The 24,520-nt window shown below is 35.6% G+C and overlaps 9 protein-coding genes across 11 annotated transcripts; 6 read left to right on the forward strand and 3 right to left on the reverse strand.

Moving 5' to 3' along the window:
• LOC104772216 (F-box/kelch-repeat protein At3g04660-like) lies at positions 2,329–3,546 on the forward strand. Its single transcript, XM_010496851.1, has one exon. The coding sequence runs from the start codon at positions 2,329–2,331 to the stop codon at positions 3,544–3,546; it is 1,218 nt and encodes a 405-aa protein (XP_010495153.1).
• Positions 4,458–5,636, forward strand: LOC104772217 (F-box/kelch-repeat protein At3g04660-like). The gene has a single exon (XM_010496854.1). It carries the CDS (start codon positions 4,458–4,460, stop codon positions 5,634–5,636), a length of 1,179 nt encoding a protein of 392 aa, XP_010495156.1.
• LOC104769411 (50S ribosomal protein L19, chloroplastic) lies at positions 6,122–8,462 on the forward strand. 2 transcript variants are annotated; one of them, XM_019242515.1, is made up of 6 exons: positions 6,131–6,449; positions 7,140–7,208; positions 7,422–7,574; positions 7,653–7,739; positions 7,871–8,004; positions 8,144–8,462. In XM_019242515.1, the coding sequence occupies exons 1-6, from the start codon at positions 6,213–6,215 to the stop codon at positions 8,247–8,249; spliced, it is 786 nt and encodes a 261-aa protein (XP_019098060.1). In that variant the 5' UTR covers positions 6,131–6,212; the 3' UTR covers positions 8,250–8,462. The 2 variants fall into 2 exon arrangements, with proteins under 2 accessions (XP_010491921.1, XP_019098060.1); XM_010493619.2 differs by lacking the exon at positions 7,140–7,208 and having other exon boundaries at positions 6,122–6,449.
• LOC104769412 (stress response protein nst1-like) lies at positions 8,595–9,938 on the forward strand. 2 transcript variants are annotated; one of them, XM_010493620.2, is made up of 2 exons: positions 8,595–8,721; positions 9,073–9,938. In XM_010493620.2, exons 1-2 carry the CDS (start codon positions 8,610–8,612, stop codon positions 9,777–9,779), a joined length of 819 nt encoding a protein of 272 aa, XP_010491922.1. In that variant the 5' UTR covers positions 8,595–8,609; the 3' UTR covers positions 9,780–9,938. The 2 variants fall into 2 exon arrangements, with proteins under 2 accessions (XP_010491922.1, XP_010491923.1); XM_010493621.2 differs by having other exon boundaries at positions 8,638–8,721; positions 9,095–9,938.
• LOC104772218 (probable serine/threonine-protein kinase DDB_G0270146) lies at positions 10,996–12,048 on the reverse strand. The gene has a single exon (XM_010496855.1). The coding sequence runs from the start codon at positions 12,046–12,048 to the stop codon at positions 10,996–10,998; it is 1,053 nt and encodes a 350-aa protein (XP_010495157.1).
• Positions 12,732–14,740, reverse strand: LOC104769413 (NADH dehydrogenase [ubiquinone] iron-sulfur protein 7, mitochondrial). Its single transcript, XM_010493623.2, has 2 exons — positions 14,257–14,740; positions 12,732–13,194 (listed from the first exon to the last, which is right to left on the reverse strand). Exons 1-2 carry the CDS (start codon positions 14,676–14,678, stop codon positions 12,960–12,962), a joined length of 657 nt encoding a protein of 218 aa, XP_010491925.1. The 5' UTR covers positions 14,679–14,740; the 3' UTR covers positions 12,732–12,959.
• Positions 15,045–16,783, forward strand: LOC104772219. The gene is made up of 4 exons (XM_010496856.1): positions 15,045–15,907; positions 16,072–16,127; positions 16,309–16,469; positions 16,546–16,783. The coding sequence occupies exons 1-4, from the start codon at positions 15,142–15,144 to the stop codon at positions 16,781–16,783; spliced, it is 1,221 nt and encodes a 406-aa protein (XP_010495158.1). The 5' UTR covers positions 15,045–15,141.
• Positions 16,789–17,296, reverse strand: LOC104772220 (NADH dehydrogenase [ubiquinone] iron-sulfur protein 7, mitochondrial-like). The gene has a single exon (XM_010496857.2). It carries the CDS (start codon positions 17,227–17,229, stop codon positions 16,789–16,791), a length of 441 nt encoding a protein of 146 aa, XP_010495159.1. The 5' UTR covers positions 17,230–17,296.
• Positions 17,591–19,910, forward strand: LOC104769414. The gene is made up of 5 exons (XM_010493624.2): positions 17,591–18,458; positions 18,623–18,678; positions 18,860–19,020; positions 19,097–19,248; positions 19,385–19,910. Exons 1-5 carry the CDS (start codon positions 17,693–17,695, stop codon positions 19,750–19,752), a joined length of 1,503 nt encoding a protein of 500 aa, XP_010491926.1. The 5' UTR covers positions 17,591–17,692; the 3' UTR covers positions 19,753–19,910.

A 24,520-nucleotide genomic window follows, 5' to 3' on the forward strand; every position in this document is an offset into this window, starting at 1 on the left:
ACAGCAAAAAAGTCACGAACGAGGTAATGGTGTATTATCAAGATCGACATCTTCGAGTAAGTTTTTGAGGGTCGTTAACAGCAGAGTAAACTCTTCTTCTTATGGATTCTTCGTCTTCTGCTTTTAAAACGAGACAAAACTTTAAACGATTGATTGTAAGAAATAATGAGAGGGTTAATGGGTTATTTATAATCGTCGTTGAGTTCTTTAACCTACTTGGATTTGGTTTTTGGCAAAAAAAGGAAACATGTCGTATTTTTCCTTTCTTTTTTTGGTTTCTAATTTTTCCGTTGTGAACGTTTTTGGGTGATAAATGTTTCCTTTTTTCTTTTGTTTCTTATGACTGAAGGAAATGTATTACTGCATTAGTTTCCATGTTTTTGGTTGTCCTTAAACGAAAACAAATTGGAATTGGCACGTGTCTCGGTGACGGAGCAGCAGCACCCCGTTGCGGAATCACCAAAAAGATCTCTTTAACTGAATCCGATTTAGATTGTGATTTCACGGTTTCAGGTGTTTAAAAAAACACGTTTTTACCGACAATACATAATAAATATATTGATTCAAATAAAAATAGTGTTACAATTTACATTCCTTTATATAAAGATATGCTTAAAAATAACCTAAGTTTTTTTCTAAAATTAAAATTAAAATTAATAATTTTTTGATGATAAATGTTAATATTTTAAAACTAAAATATTGGTAAATATTATGTTTTTCTATATCAATGTTTCATACTTTTAATATTTTAGATTAATTATTTTGACTGTCAATCTTAGAGATGTTATTATGGGTAAAAACCCTGATCCAATCCAAACTCGAAATAAACATGTTTGCAAAAATTCGATGGCTTTTGAGTTTTAATGAATAAATCTGAAAAAAAAAAAAAACTAGACAGATTTTGAGTTACCAATGGATACCTAAGTTATATATTGATTTTTTCTCTTTAAATTTCTATGTATTTGCATAATATTATTCTTTTATCACATCAACTAAACTTTTTTATATCATCTAAAATTAATTTTAATACAAAAACACCTAAAAACTTCACAATTATTACTCTTTAATTAAATCAGATCATACGAGAGAGATTAGTCTCTTGTACCATCAAGCTCTCTCTCTCTGAAGTCTTCACACACACAAGAAGAGCAAATCTGGAAATTGATGGGCAGGACAAGATGGTAGAGATCTAAATTAGGATATATAGTAAAAAACCAAAATAAAGATTCACAAAATAGAAACTTGAACTTGGTAAGAAATAACCAATTGAATACAACTTGTATGGCACTCAGATCAAATTGAGAATTAGGGTTCATCAGCTCATGTTTCAAATTTTTTTAGGTGAAAACAATGATAAGAAGTCCTTTTAATACAAGACTCGATCTCGGCTGAATTCTGATAGCAAAAAAATTTAAAACCAAAATAAAAGAATCACCTTTAGATAAACATAAAGAATGTACGGAGTTACGATAAAAGTAATGGAATGTAATTCCGTGTTTTGTAACAAAATAGGTAAACATCTAACAGTGTAATTAACAACGTGGTAGCATAATCAACATCTTCAACTTTTTTTTAATTATCAATCAGATATTTAATTGTAGACTCTTTGATGTGAATTAGAGTGATTGTAAGAAAATAATGAGAGGGTTAAAAAGTTATTTATCAATTTATGATTATGTATGTGTTTTTGTTGTGAAATTTCCTTTTTAAAAGAGAAAGGATTTATCTGTTATAAACAAAAACGTCTAGGGCTCAAAAACTCTTAACCATAAGTTATACTTGATGTAAAAAAAAAAATCAAAAAAATTTTACATTTTTTTTTTTTTTTAAAAGAAGAGTTTATTTGATGAACGTATATAACATCAGGGGTTCATATACAAATTACCAATAAAGAAAAGGAGAAAAAAAAGTAAAAAAATAGAACCCTGGAACTGGAAGAGCCAACGAGGGTTTTGGTGGTTCACATTCACATCGTATTCTTAAAACTCGACCAATCCAAATTATTCACATTGCTCTTTAACTTCTTATGTTCACCTTTTGGTTTTGAGAAGAACAATGTGATGTCACACTTAGCTAGGCCACCAGAAACAAATAAACGTAAGAAAAAATTGTCTTTCATACCACCTTCATTATAAGGCCCACTGGGTATATATATTACCTCACCCAATTACCCATATTGCGTCATATAAAATTGACCATTTTTTAGATAAAAATTAATTATTATAAAATTGTTTGCGCAACATAAAAGTAAAATTCGTTGGTAGATAACGGTTTTAGAAATCTGTTTCAAGGACGGGAAGGGAAGAAAGAAAAAACAGAGGAATCTCCATGGAAAGGGTTACGAAGGAGAACGATCCACAAAAACGAGATGATGGCTCATCATTTTCTTCTCTATCTGAAGATCTGATCATAGAGATTCTTCTGAAGTTGCCGACTAAATCCATACCAAAGCTCGTCGTCGTCTCTAAGCTCTTGTCTTCTATCATCCGCAGCAAACATTTCATCGACCTCTACCTGAAACAACAATCTTTAACTCGTCCATGTTTTCTCCTCTCGTTCCACCGTGACAGCGTCCGTTTCTTCCACTCAATTCCTCTGCAGTCTTTGGAGGCAGCATCACCGTCTTCTTCTTACACTGGTACAACATCAAGCTTTCCTCTGAGTCTTAATACGCGGCTATATCCACTAAGTTACAACGTTTCTCCACCGGTACGCGGCTTGATCTGCTTTCAAGATTTGGATAAGGTGGTGGTTTCGAATCTTGGCACGGGCCAGTTCTTGGTTTTACCAAAACTCAACACTAGGAGAAGACGAATAACAAGATTTTTGGGATACGATCCGGTTAAAGATGAATACAAAGTCTTGTGCATGACGGTATTGAAACTTTCTGGACCGGTTGTGAGCGAAGAGCATCAAGTTTTCACTTTAGGTGGAGGAGCTCAGAAGAAGGAGAAAGAAGAAGCTACATGGAGGATAATCGAATGTAAGGTTCCGCATTGTCCTGCAACCAACGGGATATGTATGACGAAGAATGGTGTTATTTACTACGGAGCTTGGTCAACCCGTGACAGAGCTACACGAGGATCCCTAATTGTGTGCTTTGATGTGAGATCGGAAGATTTTACTCTTGTTAAACTACCCAACGGTGTCGAGATTGATGGTGGTGATACTGATCAGTCTGAATTGGTCAACTACCAGGGGAAGATAGCTTTATTGAATAACTCATGGGTTCAGAACATATACTATGGTAGATTTGATATGTGGGTTTTGGAAGATATTGGCGTGAAACCAGAATGGTCAAAGATCTCTATCGTGGTTCCTTCTTGGAAAGATTTAGTTGGAAAAAGAATATTAGATTGTAGAGGTGCCATTCTTAGTTCCGGCGAATTCATTTTCTCACCAGTCTATTCGGATAGCCCCTTCAGTATTATCAGTTACGATCGCGAGAAAGATTTTGGCAGAAAAGTTGTGATTGAAGGACTTGGAGATAACTTGTGTTCTGTAAGCCTCTTCTTGGATCATGTGGAGTGTCCTATACTTCTCTAAAGCAAAGTCTATTTCTTTGATGACTTTGCTGGTTTTTTCGGATGGTATCTTGTTCGATGGTTCTGGTTTTGATTGAAGTTCAAGTTTTTTTTTAGGGTTTTTTTTCTTCTCTAGAACTAAAAGTGTTTCTTATTTGGTTATCAACCAGGTTGTGTTTTCATGTGATGATTACTCCAAAGAAGGGTTTCTATTGTGAACAAGATTCTCTTTGCTTATACACTACTCATAATTTGATCCTTGACACATAATCTGAAGATAGATTAAGTAACATTTTTTATATTTGCTCTTCTCTCTTTATATTAGTTAGTTGTTCAGCAGATCTCATATGCAAATTACCAATGACTAAAAATAAGGGCTTATTTGATGTAAGCATAAAGCAGGGGTTCATATGCAAATGACCATTCAACTTTTTGATTAGTGTCGAAATATGTAATTCTCCAAAATCTTAGAAGGAAGAAACTTTTTTGATTTGCCAATAGAAGACCATAGTAAATATTTAATGTCTCTTAAACAAGAAAGTGAAATAAGTTTTCGTAGGCGTTATATTCAACAATATGCATTGGTTCAAATATATTAAAATAAATCTTTTCCATCAAATCTGAAAGAATAAACTTGGTTATTTCTATACAAAATTGCAAAAACAACTTAACAAAATCAATTAAAAAAACATATATATATATATATATATCATTTCAAGGTTATTTATTGTAAACCGATTCTATGTTTTCTTTATTCTTATAAACAAGAGTGTGAATTGTGCTAAAAATTTTCCACTATATTTCTTGATCAATTCGCAAAAAATAAAAATAAAATAAAATTCGTTGGTATATATGTAACGGGTTTTACAACTTTGTTTCTAGCCGGAAACAAAANAAAAAAAAAAAAAAAAAAAAAAAAGCAGAGGAATCGCCATGAAAAGAGTTAAGGAGGAGAACGTTCCACGGATACGTCCACGAGGCGATCATGCTGTTGGCTTATATGTTGATCTCCCTATAGATCTGATCACAGAGATTCTTTTGAAACTTCCGAGCAAATCCCTAGCCAAGTTCATCGTCCTCTCGAAGCACTGGTCCTCTGAGATCCGCAGCAAGCGTTTCCTCGATCTTTACATGAAACAATCTCTTACTCGTCCGTGTTTTCTCTTCACGTTCCACCACGACAGCATCCGTTTCTTCCACTCAGCCTCTCAGTCTCAGGATGATGCTGCTTACACTTGTAAATCAAGCTTTCCTCTGAGTCTTGATCGTCGTGTCTATCAACGAACTCACGACATCACTCCACCGGTACGCGGCTTAATCTGCGTTCAAGATTTGGATAAGGTTTTGGTTTCGAATCCTGTCACGGGCCAGTTCTTGGTTTTACCAAAACTCAGAGCTACGAGAAGAGGGATATCAAGATACTTCGGATACGATCAAGTTAAAGATGAATACAAAGTCTTGTGCATGACTGTGTTGAAACAACGTAGAACGGTTGTGAGCGGAGATCACCAAGTTTTCACTTTGGGTAGAGTAGCTCAGAAGAAGCCAAACTGGAGAAAGATCAAATGTAACCTTCCGCATTGTCCTGCAACCAACGGGATATGCAGTGACGGTGTTGTTTATTACGGTGCTTGGTCCAACAGTGCTGAAGAAGTATCTCTAATCGTTGGCTTTCACGTGGGATCGGAAGAGTTCACTCTTGTTAAATTACCTGATGGTGTCGAGATTGATAGAAGTGATTCTGCTTTGGTGAACTACAAGAGGAAGGTAGCTTTAGTGAGTCACTCACATCTTGGTACATTTGATATGTGGGTTTTGGAAGATGTCGTCAAACAAGAATGGTCAAAGATCTCTGTCGTGGTTCCTTCTTGGAACGATTTAGTTGGAAAAGGAGAAAAATTCTCTTGCAGAGGTGTCATTAGTACCGGCGAATTCATGTTCCAACCATTCAGTTTGGATGGACCGCCCTGTGTTATCATTTACGATCGTGAGGAAGATAGTGCCGGAAGAGTTGAGATTGAAGGACTTGGAGTCAACTTGGGTGCTGTGAGCCTCTTCTTGTATCATGTGGAGTCCTATATTTCTCTCAAGGAAGACTACTCGTTTGAGTGATGACTTGCTAGCTGGTTTTTGTTTTCGGATCTCGGATGGTATCTTAGTTCAATGGTTTTGGTTTTGATTATAGTTAAGTTTTTTGTTTTTCTCTAGAACTAAGTAGTTCTTATTTGGTTATCTTTGGTTACAAAATTTGTGTCTTTCATGGTGATTACTCCAAAAGGGTTTTGATTTGTGAACAAGATTCTCTTTGCTTATAGTACTCATCATCAAATTAGTTCATAATTTGATCCTTGACACATAGATTAAGTTAAGTAAACATTTTGCTACAAGATCACACATATAACAACAATTATGTATGCTGGAAAACAAAATCAAAGAGAAAGGGTTTATTTGTTGTAAACAAAAATGTCTGGGGTTTATATGAAATTACTAATGAAAAATTGAAGGGTTTATTTGATGCAAACATAAAAAATTAGGGGTTCATATGCAAAAAAACAAAAATAGAACCCTGGAAGAACCGGCGAGGGTTTTGGTGGTTCACACTTCACATTGTATTCTCAAAACTCGGCCAATCCAAATTAACAGATTTGGATATCGTCAAACGTATAGATCGATTACTCTTTAGGAGAAATGCAATCGATTCGTAGCACTACAAGGTTGTTGCTTCAGAGGCACCGTGTCTCCATATCCAACACGCTTCGTTTCACTGCTTCTTCTTCTTCATCTTCTTCTTGTGGAAGCTGGTCTGAGAATGAATCGAGGAGGCTTGGGTTTGATTCTTTCAGTTCTACCAGAGCTTTTGATTCAGCGGCAACATATCGTATTAGCTCGTTGAAGAATGCTGCTTTTTCCTCTTCGGTCGTACCTGTAAGCCACTCTCGTATTCTGTGTCGTGTTGGAGTTTGTAGAAATGTAGATAGAGGATGTTTGATTGTTAATTTGAGATCTTATGTTAAAATTGGTTTGAAAAAATTGCAACTTGATTAAAAATACTAAAGCTTTGATCTTGCTGAGTAGTGATGAGTAAGTCTCCTATAGCCACTTTCGTATTCTATCGTGATAGAAATGTAGAGGATGTTTGGTTTGCTAATTGAGATTTAATGTCAAATTGGTTTTGTAAAAATTGCAACTTGTGTAAAAATGCTAAAGCTTTGTTCTTGGGTTGGTTATGCTGAATAGTGATGAGTAGGCTCCTAGCTACAGTTTCCACTGATTTCGTTTTTTGAAATCAAATTTAGCTCAGAGTTGTGCTCAGAGTTGTTCATTTGGGGGGATTGTGATCGGTATTGCAATCACTAGATAGATAATGGTTAAAGAAGAGATCTTCATTTTCCTAAAGCTTCCTTGCTTGCTTTTCTTCTTTAGCTCTTAGCTGTTTTACTTGTGCCTCTCTCGTGTGGTAGTTAGAGTTATGTAGATGTAGAGGAACCAGTTTCGTGCTATTGTGATGTAGAGGATGCTTTTTTTATTGGGTTCATAGTGATATATATAAGATGATTAGGCTTCTAAGTGTTTTGACACTCTCTGAATTTGTATTCTTTGGAAAATGTTTGGCAGAAACAAAACTTGATGTATTCATCGAGGTGGTTTTCCACCGTTGGAGATTCTGTTCAGACTACTTCTCAAGTATCTCAAGCTTCGTTGCTTGCTTTTCTTCTTTAGCCCTTATCTCTTAGCTGTTTAACTTGCGCCTCTGTCCTGTCTTAGTAAGAGTTATGTAGATGTAGAGGAACCAGTTTCGTGCTGTTGGATGCTTTTTTTTTGGGGTCACAGTGATATATCTAGATGATTAGGCTTCTAAGTGTTCAACACTCTCTGAATTTGTATTTGCTTTGGCAGAAACAAAACTTGATGTATTCATCGAGGTGCTTTTCCACCGTTGGAGATTCTGTAAAGACTACTTCTCAAGTATCCCCTGAGGAGTTAGCTTCTGATGTTCCTCAGAGAATCAAGTTTAAGCGCCTTGATAAAACCGCCAAGCATATAATGCAGGTACAAACTCAGAACTCGACAGTTGTCTTTTAGATAAATCATTGTCCATGTTTACCTATGTCGCTCAATCTTCTGCAGATTATCGACAAGGAGGCAGTTGAGGAAGTGAGAACTCAGAGGGAGATACCAAGGATTGAGCCTGGTTACCTTGTGCAGCTAAAAGTGGTAAGTAAATACTATTGAAGTTGGCCTAGATTGTATTTTTCCTATTTCTTGGGGGGCAATGGGATCAAACCATCTTTTATCTGCTAAGTGAATTTTCTCATAGGCTTGCCATTTAACTTTGTTTTGAACAGGAAGTGCCTGAGAACAAGAGGCGTGTATCAGTTGTAAAAGGCATCGTCATAGCAAAGCGTAATGCTGGTCTTAACTCAACATTTAGGATAAGAAGACTAGTGGCTGGAGTGGGTGTTGAATCTATGTTCCCCTTGTAAGTACTTTGAATGACCATTAAGAGCCGGCACTCTTGTAAACTCAGCCCACCATGTTTTTGTGTGTTCTCTAACTTTTTACCTTGTCCCTACTGAAAATACTGATGTGAGTGAGGGGTGGGTGTTTGGTGACGACAGGTATTCCCCAAATCTGAGGGAGATAAAGGTGTTGGAGAAGAAGAAAGTAAGAAGAGCCAAGCTTTATTACCTGAGGGAGAAGACGAATGCTCTCAAAAAGCATTAGCACACACCTTCACAACAAAAGCAGTATTAATCCCCCCTAAGAAGGAGACAATTTGAGGTTTTTTAGTTACACTCCCCTAAGAAGGAATGGTCTGAACAAATAAAAATGTCTTTGAGGGTTTAGTTACACTCCCGTAAGAAGGAGACAATTTGGATATTGTATTTGTGTAATGGTGGATCCTCTTCATAAGTTGTTTGTTGGCTTCTTTTATGAGTTTTGTTAGCAGCATATCAGTTTAGTTAAAAAAAAAAAACTTTTTAAGACGTTTTATAATGTTAAAACAGTTTAATAAATTGGTGTATACTGTAAACTGTTAAACCCTAATTTGGTTTAGATCAATTAATTAAATTATCTTGGTTAATGAACCCGACCCGACCCGACTGTCTACGCTTGCCACGCCGCCCCTATTTCTCTCGATTAGTTTCTCTCTCCAAGAGCCAAGCTTCTTCTTCGTGTGGTTTCGCTTCTTACTGTAAGTTTTTAACTCTAATTGCATAAACCCTAATTGTTTCTCCGGTCTATTGCTAGAAACTTGACCTAGATCCTGATTATTCGATTTGGGAATCGAAATTTGTTATTCATATATTTGCAATCGTTGGATCGAGTAGAAACAATCTATATAAATTTGTTATTCATATAGTTTCTTAGGTTAGTTTTGGGTATCAAATTGTGTGTGTTCATATTTCTAGTTTTGTGAGTTATGTAGCTCAAGTAATCTAGGGTTTTAATAAAAGACTAGTTTTTTTTTTGGAACAGAATTGTTAATCGTCTTACATTTTTGCGAAATTTTGTGTTATTGAAGGTGAGTTTAAAACCTATCTAGTAATTGTGATTTTTTGTGATAGATTGCATCGAAATATGCCAAAGAAGAAGAGGAAGACTAGTAGCAGTACCATGAAGAAGCCATCACAAGGAGAAGCAAAACCTGTGGTGATACAACAAGCCAAACGAGTTCTAAAAAAACCTGGTAAATTTGGGAAAGAGATTGAAGAAATCTTTGCTGCGAGAATCAAGCTGAGGCAAATGGTTCAAATACCTCAGACGAACGAGACCAAAGCAGAGATTGCAAAGAAGAAGAGGAAGAGGGACAGGTTAGAGCGTAAGAACAACCCTGGAAGCGAACCCAGGAGGAGGCAGAAAAGGGAAAGGACGGAGCTTGATAACAACCCGGAAAGCGAAGTCAGGAGTCAGACAACAGAGCTCGATAACAACCCAGGAAGTGAAACCGTGAGGCAGACAACAAAGCTTGATAACAACCCGGGAAGCGAAACCAGGAGGAGGCAGACAAGGGAGAGGACGAAGCTTGATGATAACAACCCGGAAAGGAAGACAAAGAAGAGTAAGAAGAGAAGCGGACCCAGGAAGATAACTACAGAAGGATTCAAAGTGTTCAGGGAAGATGAAATTGGCGGGCCCAGGAAGATAACTTCAGACGGACTCAAAGTGTTCAGGGAAGATGAAATTGGTTTCAACAAGGCCAAATCTGGTGGTACTCGTCTCTGTCCTTTTGACTGTAATTGTTGCTTCTAGCTCTCCTTTGAACCATGTTTTTTTTTTTTTTTGAAGCTTTTGTGCCCAAGTAGATTAAAAACTCGGTCTGGTTGTAATGGATGAATGATCTCAGTTATCAAGATTTGTTGTTACTGTTGTATTCATGTTTGATGAGAAAAAAAAAAATACATTTTTCTTTCTTTCTATCCAATTTTGATGTTCCTAGTCTGATGAGATATCTCTGTCGATTAACTATGAGTACAAAGTGTTGTGCATGGCTATAGTCCGACTTGCTTACAAATTTAGACCGGGTGTGGTGTGAGCAAAGAGCGTCGAGTTTTCACTTTAGGAGGAGCTCAGAAGAAGAAAACAGCAACATGGAGAATGATCAAATGTAAGCTTCCACATTGTCCTGTAACTACAGGGGGCTATATATGATGGAGCTTGGTCCAACAGTCAAGGCAGAAAGATCTCTCTATGAATAGGCTTTGATGTGCCGTTGGAAGAGTTTTACTCTTGTTGAATTACCTTACTGTGTAGAAATTAGTCGTAGTAATTCTGAATTGGTCAACTACAAGAGCAAGGTTGCTTTAGTGAATCAATCATATGATGGTGAATTTGAATTGTGGGTTTTGGAGGGTGTAAACAAACAAGAATGGTCAAACATCTTTGTCGTGGTGTCTTCTTGGGATGATTTTACTTGGAGAAAACTTATTCTCTTGCAGAGGTGCCATTAGTTCCGGCGAATTCATATTCTTTATGATCAGTTACTATTGCAAGAAGGACATTAACAGAAGATTTGAGACTGAAGGAATTGCAGATCGATTTGCTTGTATGACACAGTCTTCTTGAATTCATATTCTTTCTGGTTTTTGTTCAGTTTAATGTATGATCTCAGCTAAGACCAGTCCTTTTATTACTTGCTTTTGTTGTCAAGTCTGTCTCGTCTCTTCCTAGGTATGATTCTTTTTTTCATGGTATTGCTAACAGAAAACTCTGTTTCTTCTTTCTTTGAAACTCTTTCCGATTGTCATATTTGCAGGTAACTGATTTTACAATAGTCTTTAATTGATTTCATCTCAATTTAATGTTTAGAAGCACCGAGGATCGCATTTATACAGCACTAAACTAACTGGAACCGAGTTAAAGATGTAAATACGTAACAATATCAAATAGTTAATGACGCAACATACAGAGATTAAGAACTAGCTAGTGATCGACATACTAAAAGAAATACAGATAAATTCAGCACACACTAATGAACAGATACTAAATTAGAATCCAAGGGTTTCGGATGAATCGTCTTTAACTTCAAGAGCTTACTCAAAAGCTTCTTAAACTGTGGAAGCTTATTAGATGGCAAAATCTTCAATTTCAGGGGCTTCTTTATTACATCCATTGTTATCTTTGAAACTCGTCTGATTCTCAACTTCAACTTCACCGGCAAAGAAATTTTCTCTTTACCGACGGCTACAACAATCTTCTCTTCAGGACACAAAAACCGATGCCACATCAACGCAGATGCGTTTCCTCTCTTCTTAGGTTTCCTTGCGAAACATGTTTCAATAAACTCTCTTGCATCACAAGGCACATACTCAGGGATCTGTGGAGCTTTACCATCATATAGAAAGTTCATGAGATCGAGCATTCCAACCCCTGCCCATGGCTTTTTACCTGTGTACATCTCCAACACTAAGCACCCTAACGACCACAAATCTAGGGTTTTCTTGGCGGCCCCGTTGCGGAGAGACTCCGGTGGCATGTAAATAGGCGTTCCGACAAACGGGTAATCAGTTTCCCAGTGACTTGGAACTTCTCCGACTTCTCTGGTGTTTCCAAAATCAGCAATCTTCAACTCGTACGAAGAATCTTTGCACGAGAAGATAAGGAGGTTATCGGATTTGAGATCACAATGAACATAACCATGACTATGAATCGAGACCAATCCTTCGAGAATCATACGAGTGAAGTCTCTGATCATTGGATCTGGTAACCTTCTGTCGGTATAATTATCCATGAAAGATCTTAAACTCCCTTCGTTTGCGTATTCGAGAAGAAATTTGTAGACTTTGTGTCCGTTAACGTTGCCTTCTTCCAAATAGTCTCCATAGCATATAACGATGTTCGGATATCCTTTGAGTTCGGTAAGAATCTGAAACTCTCTGTTGAGAGAGTCGTAATTTATGGCCTGAGATGTTTTGACTGTGACATGATACGAGGAACCGTCGCTTTTAGTGTATTTGAAGAGATCAACAGAACCAAATTCACCTTTACCTAAGAATCTCACGAACTCTTCAGTTGATTGCATCTTTGCAGCAAGATTTTGTTTTAGAGTTGCGTCAAACTCGAATTGTGTGTGTTACAAAGCTTAGAGAAATTCACAGCGAGAGAAACTGAAAAAAAAAAAATTGCAGGCTGCAGCAAAAGAGTAAAATAGGAAATTGTAGTGAAAGAGAAGTAAAGTGAAACATATATATAGAGTTTCTAGCTAGGGTTATCTAAGTCGGTGACTTGGTTTTCCTTTTATTAACGTTGGGAGCGTCATGCATTAAAATGGAAATTTATTTAATTCGTACCGGTGGTTTGGTTTTCGAAATTGTAACGAGAGAAAGGGAACCAAAAAAAAGGAATAGCAGCGATCGAGAGTTGGGTTCAGCTAATGCAATGGTTCTGGCTTGATCAAAGTAAATTCTAGTTTTGAACTAGTAACCTTCAATTTTTTTTTATTTGGTAACATTTGGAGTGAACCAGAAATTTTTCTACACGTTTTATCTTTTACGATGAACTGGTTTATAAAGGTTTTTTCTTTGTTAACAAGGTTTTCTTTCTTACAGTCTCCATCAAAAAAGGTGTTTGATTTGTCATACTAAAGGTCCATTTGATCATTGCGGTTTCTATAATCACACCAGAAGGAGAAAGAGAGAGAATACACACACACACATACTCGTATACATAAATACATGTGTAAATATTTTAGCAATAGTCAGCATCTAGCTGAAAACTGGTTGATAATCAATATAATAAAAGAACTCAGACAAACACAAACATCTTAACTTCATTAAGTTTCCACAACAAACTTAGAAACACACTCCTTTACATGGCATCTCCACCACAAAGAAACATGTAATGCAGAAACGTCCACGATTTTATTATAGCCCCAAACTTTGGTAAAAATGTCTGAAAAAAGTCCCTTTCACGGTCGGAGGAAGAATTTAAACCTCACTTGGTCCACCAATGCAAGAAATCCTTGCGTCTGTTGATTTTCTTCTGAAGCTGGAGGAGTCCATAGAGCAAAGCCTCAGCGGTTGGTGGGCACCCAGGGACATAAATGTCGACCGGCACAATTCTGTCACACCCTCGAACCACAGAGTAGGAGTAGTGATAGTATCCACCTCCATTGGCACAACTTCCCATTGATATCACCCACCTTGGATCAGGCATCTGGTCGTAAACCCTGTGATTGTTGTATCCAAGATATTAGAAGTTGGAATTTCACACAAAATAAACAACAACAGAACATTGAGTTGATCAGCATACACAACATCTCTTAATTCTACCAGTTCAAGACTGATGTCTGAACATATAACTCTAAATACTAGTTTCTCAACGATACTTATATCAGCACAAGAACTAAGCTAGACCAATTTATAAAGCTATCAATCATCTCTCATATGCATCTAAATTTTGCTCATCTTAATGGTTTTTGTTTTGAGAACCGTGATTACTTGCAGCTAATAGATTGGCTTGGGATATTTTCTATCTATTATGTCTGGGCCTAGAGAAGACATAGTACTAGCTCAGCTACCTACCAGAAAACATAGACATACAATTCTTTTGAAAAGTTCTGCAGCAGTTGAAAGAAGGGTTCATCCTTCAATCACGAAAAATAGGAGTCTTTTAAGTCCGTTCAATAGCCACTTCCATACAACGACATAGACATCAGGGCTCAAAGACAACGAAGTAAACCAATCAGCCAGGAGAAGGATCACCAATTTAGATACAAGAAAAAATCGTAACAATGATATCTCCAATCTCTAATCAGGACCACCTTTGATAAAGCCAAACATGATGATTGCTGAAAGGGACACTTACCCATGTTCATCTACTAAGCTAGATAATCTCAAATCTCTATCTACTCACAAAAGACAAGCACAGAGATTGATTATACCACTCTTCCACAAACCTAATCTGCATCCCTAATTGCTAGAAAACTTCATGAATTCGAACCTAAAACTTCACATATTAATGAATAAATCTGCGCTAGACAAAGAATATGAAACTGTATGACTTCCCAGATCATCAATTCTCAATTTGTCACAGACCTCGCAATAAAATCAGAAAACATTGAACCCTAAAATCGCAGGGGAAGAAAAAATCCCAAATCGAAATCCCCAATTATATTATCAGAAAACCTAATTTAAGAACATATCAAGCAGAACAACAACACAAATCCGAGATCCAAAGATATAAATCAGCCGTTTAATTCCATGAAAAAGGGAGAGAGAGAGAGGCGTACTTGCGAAGAGCCGGAGCCATCTTATTGGTAAGAGTCCCAGCAACAATCATACAATCAGACTGACGAGGACTAGGCCTGAAGATGATACCAAATCGATCGAGATCGTAACGAGCAGCACCGGTATGCATCATTTCGACAGCGCAGCAAGCGAGACCAAAGGTCATAGGCCAGAGCGATCCCGTACGAGCAAAGTTCATGAGATCATCAACCTTGGAGATCACAAATTCCGCCGCCTTGGAAAGACCAGGAGGAGGAGCGGTGGTGGAAGGAGGACCAGGTCTGGTGTAGGAAGTCGGTGATGCGGAAGGGGAGAGAGATGGAAGAGATGTGTGGAGGTGAGAAACCGAAGCGGCGGCGGCTGCGCGTTGAGATTGGAGGAGGAGAGGGAGGCGCGTGGCGGTGTTGCGTGTAATCATCGCCATCGAGAGATTTGTCTCTTTGAGTTTTTTTTTTTTTGCAATATGGCGACTCTATCTATCTAATAACCATTTACTAAATACAGGTGACGAGAACTTTATATAATAAATAGTTCGGAGACTTTTTTTTTCACCTTTTTTTTGTTTTTACTTTTCTACATTATACTGTAATTTATGTTATTTGTCAGTAATAAAGCAAATTTACTGTAATTTTAAGTTTTACATAAATTATTTTTAAAATTTACCGCAATATCATATTGTAAATGTAAATTGAAATTTAAATTTAAAATGCTAATGCCAAAATTAAATTTGAAAATGTAATGTAAACAATTAATATTTAGGATTCCCTCTCTTTATTCGGCCCCCCTTTTCTTTGAATTTTTCATGTCAGATACACACACATAGGGTTTCATCTCTCTCTCTCTCTCAATTTCCCCAAAACTTTTCAAAATCCCTTCAAATTCCGAAAATGGAACCTCCGATTTGTAAACCCAAGCTTCAGAGTCACCTCGAATTTCTGAAACCGCTTCTCGATGACTCGATTAAGCAGCTCTTGTTACAGTACCGAAGCGGACGAACCAATTTCTCCGATTTCGACTCCATCTTCACTCGTATCCTTCACGATCTTCCTGGACAGCCACCTCTCGAACTCGTCTGGTTCTATTCCGCCGTCAGATTCTACTCTTCCAAATTAGCTTTCGGGGACGATTCCGTTAGGTTAACTTCGAGCTTCTTCCAGCTGCTTGTTTCTTTCTCCGATTCGTTTTCCGGCGTGAAGAAGGTAGCTCTGTTATCTCCTGTTGTTTATCAGCTGAGTCGTTTGGTTGTTACTAGGAGGAGAGACGCTTTGAGTTTGTTAGATGGGATTGTGAGTTATATTAGCATGCACTGTGTTGATGAACCAGGAGGTGAAGAAGATAGTGATGTTTTGATGGTCTCTGGGTTTAGTTTTGCTGATTTGAGTAGAGTTTGGGTTGTGGATGAAGTTGAAGAGAATTGTAGAGTTGATGATTGTTTGGAGGTCTTCATGCCATTTGTTAGTGAAAGATTGCGTAAAGAGATTGATTCTGAGTCCTGTCGCGTTGGTTACTTAGCTGGAATCGTAGCTTCACAAGTTCTATTGCTCAGTTCATGCTTGAGATTTGATTCGGAATCAAGCAGATCCGAACTAGAAACAGATCTGCGGGAGTCTGTGCTTCAGCTGATTTCTGGATTCCAGAGTTGCTACTTTTTTGGTGAGTGTAACTCCTTTTTCGTTAGCTATTTCACATTCTATGGAGATTTCTGGTAGTTTTCAATTCTAATAACATTAGATTTACAGGGCAAGCAGACTATTTAGTGTCTCCAGATATCTCAATTGGTTTTAATTTTTAGTCATGGGTTCTTGTTCTTGTTACAGATGTCATTCTCAAGATGCTGTTGCTGGAGCCATATCTGCATTTAACCTCACTTCTGGTTGGTTCTTTAGTCTTCTCTCGCTTGGGTGACTTGAAAGTTTGAAATTAGTGGTCTGTGCTTTCTTAATGTGTATACAGCCTGGATGTGCAAGAAAGTCCATAGGTGCTTCTAGAATCACATTGTATGTTACATGGGAATTGGATTATTTTTTTTCATGAGAAAGCTTTTAATCTTTCAGGGTCTGGAAGATGAAGCTCTTTTAACGGATATCATAACAGATGCTTTGATTAAATCAGCAGATAAGCTATTCCTCAACCCTGGAAGTGGAACTTCACAAAGAAGTTTACACTTGAAGAACATTGCTATTAACTGGTTGTTTCTTTTTGACAAGGCTCTAAGGTATGCCTCTAAGGTCTATAGAATTAATTGCTTCACTTACTTTTTGTTTTGCTTGATACTCCAAACGATTATGCAGGAGAAATAAAGATCAAGAAAAAACCATCAGCTACATGAGCACCTTCTCCAATTCACATATTCCTCACCACTTGATCAATTGGGTAATCAGTCAAGGTGAAGTGATTAGAGATGCAGACGCATTGAGAAACTTGACTCCCGCATCCTTCATCGGTAAAACTTTTCCTTTATTACTAATCAATAATGTGTTTGTTTTCCTGAGTGATTTGTTCCACAGAACATTTCCATCTGTTCTCTGAATCTGTTATGTGTCGCTTGACTNCTTGCGAAGAGCCGGAGCCATCTTATTGGTAAGAGTCCCAGCAACAATCATACAATCAGACTGACGAGGACTAGGCCTGAAGATGATACCAAATCGATCGAGATCGTAACGAGCAGCACCGGTATGCATCATTTCGACAGCGCAGCAAGCGAGACCAAAGGTCATAGGCCAGAGCGATCCCGTACGAGCAAAGTTCATGAGATCATCAACCTTGGAGATCACAAATTCCGCCGCCTTGGAAAGACCAGGAGGAGGAGCGGTGGTGGAAGGAGGACCAGGTCTGGTGTAGGAAGTCGGTGATGCGGAAGGGGAGAGAGATGGAAGAGATGTGTGGAGGTGAGAAACCGAAGCGGCGGCGGCTGCGCGTTGAGATTGGAGGAGGAGAGGGAGGCGCGTGGCGGTGTTGCGTGTAATCATCGCCATCGAGAGATTTGTCTCTTTGAGTTTTTTTTTTTTTGCAATATGGCGACTCTATCTATCTAATAACCATTTACTAAATACAGGTGACGAGAACTTTATATAATAAATAGTTCGGAGACTTTTTTTTTCACCTTTTTTTTGTTTTTACTTTTCTACATTATACTGTAATTTATGTTATTTGTCAGTAATAAAGCAAATTTACTGTAATTTTAAGTTTTACATAAATTATTTTTAAAATTTACCGCAATATCATATTGTAAATGTAAATTGAAATTTAAATTTAAAATGCTAATGCCAAAATTAAATTTGAAAATGTAATGTAAACAATTAATATTTAGGATTCCCTCTCTTTATTCGGCCCCCCTTTTCTTTGAATTTTTCATGTCAGATACACACACATAGGGTTTCATCTCTCTCTCTCTCTCAATTTCCCCAAAACTTTTCAAAATCCCTTCAAATTCCGAAAATGGAACCTCCGATTTGTAAACCCAAGCTTCAGAGTCACCTCGAATTTCTGAAACCGCTTCTCGATGACTCGATTAAGCAGCTCTTGTTGCAGTACCGAAGCGGACGAACCAATTTCTCCGATTTCGACTCCATCTTCACTCGTATCCTTCACGATCTTCCTGGACAGCCACCTCTCGAACTCGTCTGGTTCTATTCCGCCGTCAGATTCTACTCTTCCAAATTAGCTTTCGGGGACGATTCCGTTAGGTTAACTTCGAGCTTCTTCCAGCTGCTTGTTTCTTTCTCCGATTCGTTTTCCGGCGTGAAGAAGGTAGCTCTGTTATCTCCTGTTGTTTATCAGCTGAGTCGTTTGGTTGTTACTAGGAGGAGAGACGCTTTGAGTTTGTTAGATGGGATTGTGAGTTATATTAGCATGCACTGTGTTGATGAACCAGGAGGTGAAGAAGATAGTGATGTTTTGATGGTCTCTGGGTTTAGTTTTGCTGATTTGAGTAGAGTTTGGGTTGTGGATGAAGTTGAAGAGAATTGTAGAGTTGATGATTGTTTGGAGGTCTTCATGCCATTTGTTAGTGAAAGATTGCGTAAAGAGATTGATTCTGAGTCCTGTCGCGTTGGTTACTTAGCTGGAATCGTAGCTTCACAAGTTCTATTGCTCAGTTCATGCTTGAGATTTGATTCGGAATCAAGCAGATCCGAACTAGAAACAGATCTGCGGGAGTCTGTGCTTCAGCTGATTTCTGGATTCCAGAGTTGCTACTTTTTTGGTGAGTGTAACTCCTTTTTCGTTAGCTATTTCACATTCTATGGAGATTTCTGGTAGTTTTCAATTCTAATAACATTAGATTTACAGGGCAAGCAGACTATTTAGTGTCTCCAGATATCTCAATTGGTTTTAATTTTTAGTCATGGGTTCTTGTTCTTGTTACAGATGTCATTCTCAAGATGCTGTTGCTGGAGCCATATCTGCATTTAACCTCACTTCTGGTTGGTTCTTTAGTCTTCTCTCGCTTGGGTGACTTGAAAGTTTGAAATTAGTGGTCTGTGCTTTCTTAATGTGTATACAGCCTGGATGTGCAAGAAAGTCCATAGGTGCTTCTAGAATCACATTGTATGTTACATGGGAATTGGATTATTTTTTTTCATGAGAAAGCTTTTAATCTTTCAGGGTCTGGAAGATGAAGCTCTTTTAACGGATATCATAACAGATGCTTTGATTAAATCAGCAGATAAGCTATTCCTCAACCCTGGAAGTGGAACTTCACAAAGAAGTTTACACTTGAAGAACATTGCTATTAACTGGTTGTTTCTTTTTGACAAGGCTCTAAGGTATGCCTCTAAGGTCTATAGAATTAATTGCTTCACTTACTTTTTGTTTTGCTTGATACTCCAAACGATTATGCAGGAGAAATAAAGATCAAGAAAAAACCATCAGCTACATGAGCACCTTCTCCAATTCACATATTCCTCACCACTTGATCAATTGGGTAATCAGTCAAGGTGAAGTGATTAGAGATGCAGACGCATTGAGAAACTTGACTCCCGCATCCTTCATCGGTAAAACTTTTCCTTTATTACTAATCAATAATGTGTTTGTTTTCCTGAGTGATTTGTTCCACAGAACATTTCCATCTGTTCTCTGAATCTGTTATGTGTCGCTTGACTAACCCATTGTACTAAACCTAATCTCCAGAATGGCTTGTAACCCTTGAAGAGCAAGGACTAAGGGTGTTTGACTGTGACCATTCCAAAAAGTACGCCAAAACTGTGATTCACATGTCAAGACCAGATCTCAGTCTCGGAGCCACATTGCAGAAACAACAAGAAGAGTTTGATCAAGATGCAGACATGGCTGATGGAAACATTGTGTCATCTATCTCAATTCTCAGCAGCAACACAAGAAAGCGTAAAGAAGAGAGGCATAATGAGGGAGAAACGAAAGTGAAGCTCTTCAAACATAGACACAGCAACATTCAAGAGAAGTCCAAGTGTCAACCTTTTGTCTTCTCGGATAGTTTGGTGAACGGGACTGAGGTTGAAGTATCAGACATGGAGCTATGAGTCTAAACCACTTGTAGTTAGTGAAATCGGCTTAATATTATAATGGTAGAGATGTAAGAATGCTGCTGAAGTAATTGTTGTCTAGAGATTATAACAAGTTCACTTTTGTAACTATCTAGAACCTTCATATCGTAATGTAAACTCGTGAATCCTTCTAAGATCAGCAGTGTCTTTAAACCCTCCATCTCCAGCATCAAAGAGTTAATAGGGATGTATAGGACTAAAAGATATTTGACTGATGGGATTGGGCGTTCTGTAGCAAATGAGAGGTTCTTTTAAGACATAAAGAGAAATCAGTGCGAATCAAAGAGAGGAAGATTTCCCGTAAGCAAGCTCAATCAATGAACTTCTGTTAAAACTGGAAATGAACGATAGTTTTTGGAAAAAAGATGGCTAGCTACACGAAGTATTGGTGAATACATGGTCACACATGCCAAGTATATTATTGTATATTCAACTACACAAAGTATATGTATTACATGACCACATGCATGAACTATATGACGTTATGCGGTCAACATCATAGACATATAATCCAGTACACCGGTCAATTGACTCCAGCAAAGACCGGCGTTGACTCCGGCGTTGACCAACACTTAAAAAGAAAATTCTAAATTAAAAAAAAACATTATAGTAAATTATTTATGGGTTTTCATGATTAAAAGACATTTTCTATTCAATATCCAAATATTTTTTATATATCTCTAATATATTCATTCTTATAATTAATTACTTTTTATTTTTCAAGCTAAAGTAAATAGTTAAATAAAAATCATTTATAATTATTTTCAAGATATAAAAAATTCATTCATAATAATCTTCAAGATATAAAATCATTTATAATTATGTTCAAGATATTAAAAAAATTTATAATTATTTTCAAGATATATATATATATATATAAATCTCTCATTATCAGATTATTTAATTACTACAAAATCAATAAAATCAAATTCAACTACTTTCATTAGAAAATAATATGCAAAAGATTGAGTATATGACTCTTTACTCTAAATTTTGCATGGTAATTGTTATAAAAAAAATTAGACACTCTTTACTTTAAAATTTACATACTCAAAATAACATATAAACAATAAAAAATTAACAATATTTACTTTTAACATATGAACATTTTCATTTTTACTCTCTTTTACACAATTACAATATGTTAAATTAATTTTTAGAAATTGTTTTTTTAAGGTTTGGGTTCTCTATATTACATTTAGGATATATTTAGGAAATATATTAAAAATATCTTTAGATAGTGAATTAACATATAAACAACAACAAAAAAATTCAAAATATTTACTTTTAACATATGAACATTTTCATTTTTACCCTCTTTTGCACAAATACAATATGTTAAATTAATTTTTAGAAATTTTTTTAAGGTTTGAGTTCTCTATTTTACATTTAAGATATATTTTTGAAATATATATAAAATATTTAGATATTGAATAGAATATTTTTTAATTAATACAAACCATAAATGATTTAATATAATAACTTCTTATTTTTTATTTTTAATTTTAGAAATTTTTTTTTGGCCAACACCGGAGTCAACACCGGTTTTCACCGGAATTAATCAATCAGTGTACTAGATTGTATGTCTATGGTGTTGAACACATGACGTCATATAGTTCATGCATGTGGCCATGTAATACATATACTTTGTGTAGTTGAGTATACAATAATATAGTTGGTATGTGTGACCATGCATTCAACTATACTTCATGTAGCTAGCCATCTTTTTTCTATAGTTTTTTTCTTTTTTGTAATTTGGAAGCTAAAAATGACAAAAAACTTTCTGTTCATGGGTTTTGTTTTTCATCATTGCTCAGTCAGTGTTAAAGTTAATGGGCCTTTCGTGTAACTCTGTTGTGAGCTTATGTTATGGCTCATTACCCCAACAATACTGTAGTATATATAAATTTCCAAAGATGACCTACTACTAATTTGGTTGTGACTTGTGAGATATAAAAAAATATAAATGGTGAAAACGAGTTATGTATTGCCGCTGATTATTTGTGTTCTGGTTTTAATGTTTGGGTGTGCGTTTTGATGTTTCTAATCATTAAAACATGAAAAAGACTTTTATTCACTACTGAATTTGAAATGATTTGAGGCTTGGTAAATTTAATAGGGCATATTACCCAAATCATAAGTACTTTGAATAATAGAAGATTTTAACATATTATCATACTCAATAAAGATAAGAGTATGATCTGCCGAAATCCACAAGAAAATTAATCCTCAAAAGTTATTCGTATGAACCACCATAAATTACAAAAACAATTATAGTAACTCCTTGTTCACGTCTTAAAGAAGAAAAAAGAGTCTACTAACCCAGGAAAGTTCCAAAATTTGATAATGGTTTGGATTCAATTCGAACTAGAGTACGAAAGTTTCAAACTTCATTTTCTTTAGACTTGAAGTTAATGGAAGTATCTACAAATAGACACGTAGTTAATATATGTGCAACAACTTCCATATAAGCCAATTAATAGCCATGATGTAATGAGTTGGATTAAAAGCAAAGAAATGTCGCTATAGATAAATGTAAGAAACAAAACTAATGTAACTTTTAAAAATATGTACACCTTTTTTTGAATGCTATATCTGTATATTTACAAAAGTAACGTATGTTTTTTTTTCTGCGTGTGGTGTGGACGTATCTAAAAGTATTACATACTACTACTACATAAATATTGTCGGCGAAGATTCGTGTATAGTTTCCCATATATATGATGATGAGATGATTCTAGATTTAGATTGATGAGTGATGGTGGCGAGATGGAGACAGCAACTAATTAAAGTATTAGTATTAATTGTATTAACCAAATGGTAAGCTTTTAATTAAAGTTTTGAGTAATGGCGTCACACGTGCCTTCGTTTGATCTGAAATTAGGGAAACATTTACTGTGATCACGTAGTCGTATTTGATCAAAAACAAACAACCACTGCATGCCTTTCTCACTTATAAAAAAAGATATGTCTGTATAGAGAGAGTGTCTTAAATGATTTCGGACATACGCAAGGAAATTTGCTGGCATTTTAAGAAAAGTATAAAAAAATTATCCGAGTTTTTATATAAATAGTGCAATCGTTTGATCGGTGAAATGCAAATCTCCAAAAATAAATATTTTTTTTTTTTATCCTGGATCCATTTTCTTAACTTCGTAATTAATCTTTTGGTAGTAACATCTCATACTATACTGTTTTTTTTTTTAATTAAAATTTTATTCGATGAACATAAATGTTTAAATAGATATATACATTTGTTTTCAAATTATGTATCTATTCCATGAAAATAAAGTAGCTAAAGCTTTTAAATGTGCTTAACTAGAATTTTTAAAAAAATAATCAGAAAATACTATATCAATATATTTACACTTTAGTTCGTGTATAATGGTTGATACAAATTCATATATTATATAATATTTTTTTATTAATGGAATGGATGTAGCTTAATAAATGAAATCATTATTCTGTTCTTTTAAAAATAAATATCTTTTATTTCTACAAGACCAGATTCAGTTGATTTTTAAAAAATCATTTATCAATATTACTATAAAAATCCAAAAAAAAAATAATAATATTACAATAAAAGTAACATTGTACTGAAAAATTTACATGATTGCAAAGTCTTCTAGGAGTCATCATTATTATTTGATTGATAGGAACAAAACTTTAGAAAAAGAAAACAAAAAACCGAAAATCAAGAGGCATATTCAACAAAAGAAAGAACATCAAGAGACATATATATATTTTTTTTGTCAAACCAAGAGACATATATATAAATATCGAAAATGCCAAAATGGTATCCTAAATGTAAAGATTAAGAAACGTGGTTGGTGGGTTAATCATTATAATATTTCCATATGAAAAAAACATACTAGGATAAAAGAAAACAAATGCTGGTGATAAAAGAGCTAAGAATTGTACTAAATAATATGTAATCATTACTTTGTTGTTAATTAGCACTCAAAAACAAAATATATAGGTACAAATTATTCGGTGAGTAGTAGTGTGAGCAATTCCTTTTGAATTAATCTCACTTTTTGTTCATTATCTTTAAACAAAATTGTTAAGTGCGGCTAAGTTGTCGTGTCCCATTGCAATCAATCATGTAATGAGAAAAAAAAAACAGACTTTTGAATTTTATTAGCAAATGTAATAAGCACAACAACACCACTGAATGTATATATGTATTGCTCATCTGATTTTGGAATATTCCATAGAATTTGTTCAACTTAATTCAAAGATCTTTAACTTGTAACTATCATTGATTATAAAAAGTCGAAATATTATTACTATAGATAAGACTGACATGTGTTTATGCTTTTATATATTTATGTTCGACAGATTCGTAAATTAAATTTATCATATTTCAGTCTTCGCATTTACTGAGCTAACAACTTGTGTACTCGATCAAATGAAGCTAATTAACATGTTTAAAAGCTTGAAAACCATAAATTTTAAACAGATACGATTATTATTAAAAAAAAGTGATGTAAATGTCTTTGTTTGTTTCTATATATATTTAATGATGCAAATTAATAAAAAAAAAAATTAGGAAAAAAAAAAGAAGATATGAAAAGTTTTAATTTGGGGGAGGATTGGATTTAATTTATAATGAAGCAAAAGGGACTAATGGTTTTTATTTACTACGAGGTCTTCTTGTTGTTGGATGCCAATGACATATACCAAACTCGACAAGAAAACGACATGTGTGTTCTCAGTCTTTTTACGCAATGGACCCCGTTTT

This window comes from Camelina sativa, chromosome 20 (assembly GCF_000633955.1).
Source record: "Camelina sativa cultivar DH55 chromosome 20, Cs, whole genome shotgun sequence".
In the NCBI taxonomy this organism is placed as follows: domain Eukaryota; kingdom Viridiplantae; phylum Streptophyta; class Magnoliopsida; order Brassicales; family Brassicaceae; genus Camelina; species Camelina sativa.

Coding starts and splice junctions, on each gene's coding strand:
- LOC104772216 (XM_010496851.1), top strand. CDS start 2,329: ATGGAAAGGGTTACGAAGGAGAACGATCCACAAAAACGAGATGATGGC.
- LOC104772217 (XM_010496854.1), top strand. CDS start 4,458: ATGAAAAGAGTTAAGGAGGAGAACGTTCCACGGATACGTCCACGAGGC.
- LOC104769411 (XM_019242515.1), top strand. CDS start 6,213: ATGCAATCGATTCGTAGCACTACAAGGTTGTTGCTTCAGAGGCACCGT. Junction 6,450..7,139: donor TTTCCTCTTCGGTCGTACCT/GTAAGCCACTCT, acceptor AATGTTTGGCAG/AAACAAAACTTGATGTATTC. Junction 7,209..7,421: donor CTGTTCAGACTACTTCTCAA/GTATCTCAAGCT, acceptor TTGCTTTGGCAG/AAACAAAACTTGATGTATTC.
- LOC104769412 (XM_010493620.2), top strand. CDS start 8,610: ATGAACCCGACCCGACCCGACTGTCTACGCTTGCCACGCCGCCCCTAT. Junction 8,722..9,072: donor GTGTGGTTTCGCTTCTTACT/GTAAGTTTTTAA, acceptor AAACCTATCTAG/TAATTGTGATTTTTTGTGAT.
- LOC104772218 (XM_010496855.1), bottom strand. CDS start 12,048: ATGCAATCAACTGAAGAGTTCGTGAGATTCTTAGGTAAAGGTGAATTT.
- LOC104769413 (XM_010493623.2), bottom strand. CDS start 14,678: ATGGCGATGATTACACGCAACACCGCCACGCGCCTCCCTCTCCTCCTC. Junction 13,195..14,256: donor ATGGCTCCGGCTCTTCGCAA/GTACGCCTCTCT, acceptor CAACAATCACAG/GGTTTACGACCAGATGCCTG.
- LOC104772219 (XM_010496856.1), top strand. CDS start 15,142: ATGGAACCTCCGATTTGTAAACCCAAGCTTCAGAGTCACCTCGAATTT. Junction 15,908..16,071: donor CCAGAGTTGCTACTTTTTTG/GTGAGTGTAACT, acceptor TTCTTGTTACAG/ATGTCATTCTCAAGATGCTG. Junction 16,128..16,308: donor TGCATTTAACCTCACTTCTG/GTTGGTTCTTTA, acceptor TTAATCTTTCAG/GGTCTGGAAGATGAAGCTCT.
- LOC104769414 (XM_010493624.2), top strand. CDS start 17,693: ATGGAACCTCCGATTTGTAAACCCAAGCTTCAGAGTCACCTCGAATTT. Junction 19,021..19,096: donor CTTTTTGACAAGGCTCTAAG/GTATGCCTCTAA, acceptor ACGATTATGCAG/GAGAAATAAAGATCAAGAAA. Junction 19,249..19,384: donor GACTCCCGCATCCTTCATCG/GTAAAACTTTTC, acceptor CCTAATCTCCAG/AATGGCTTGTAACCCTTGAA.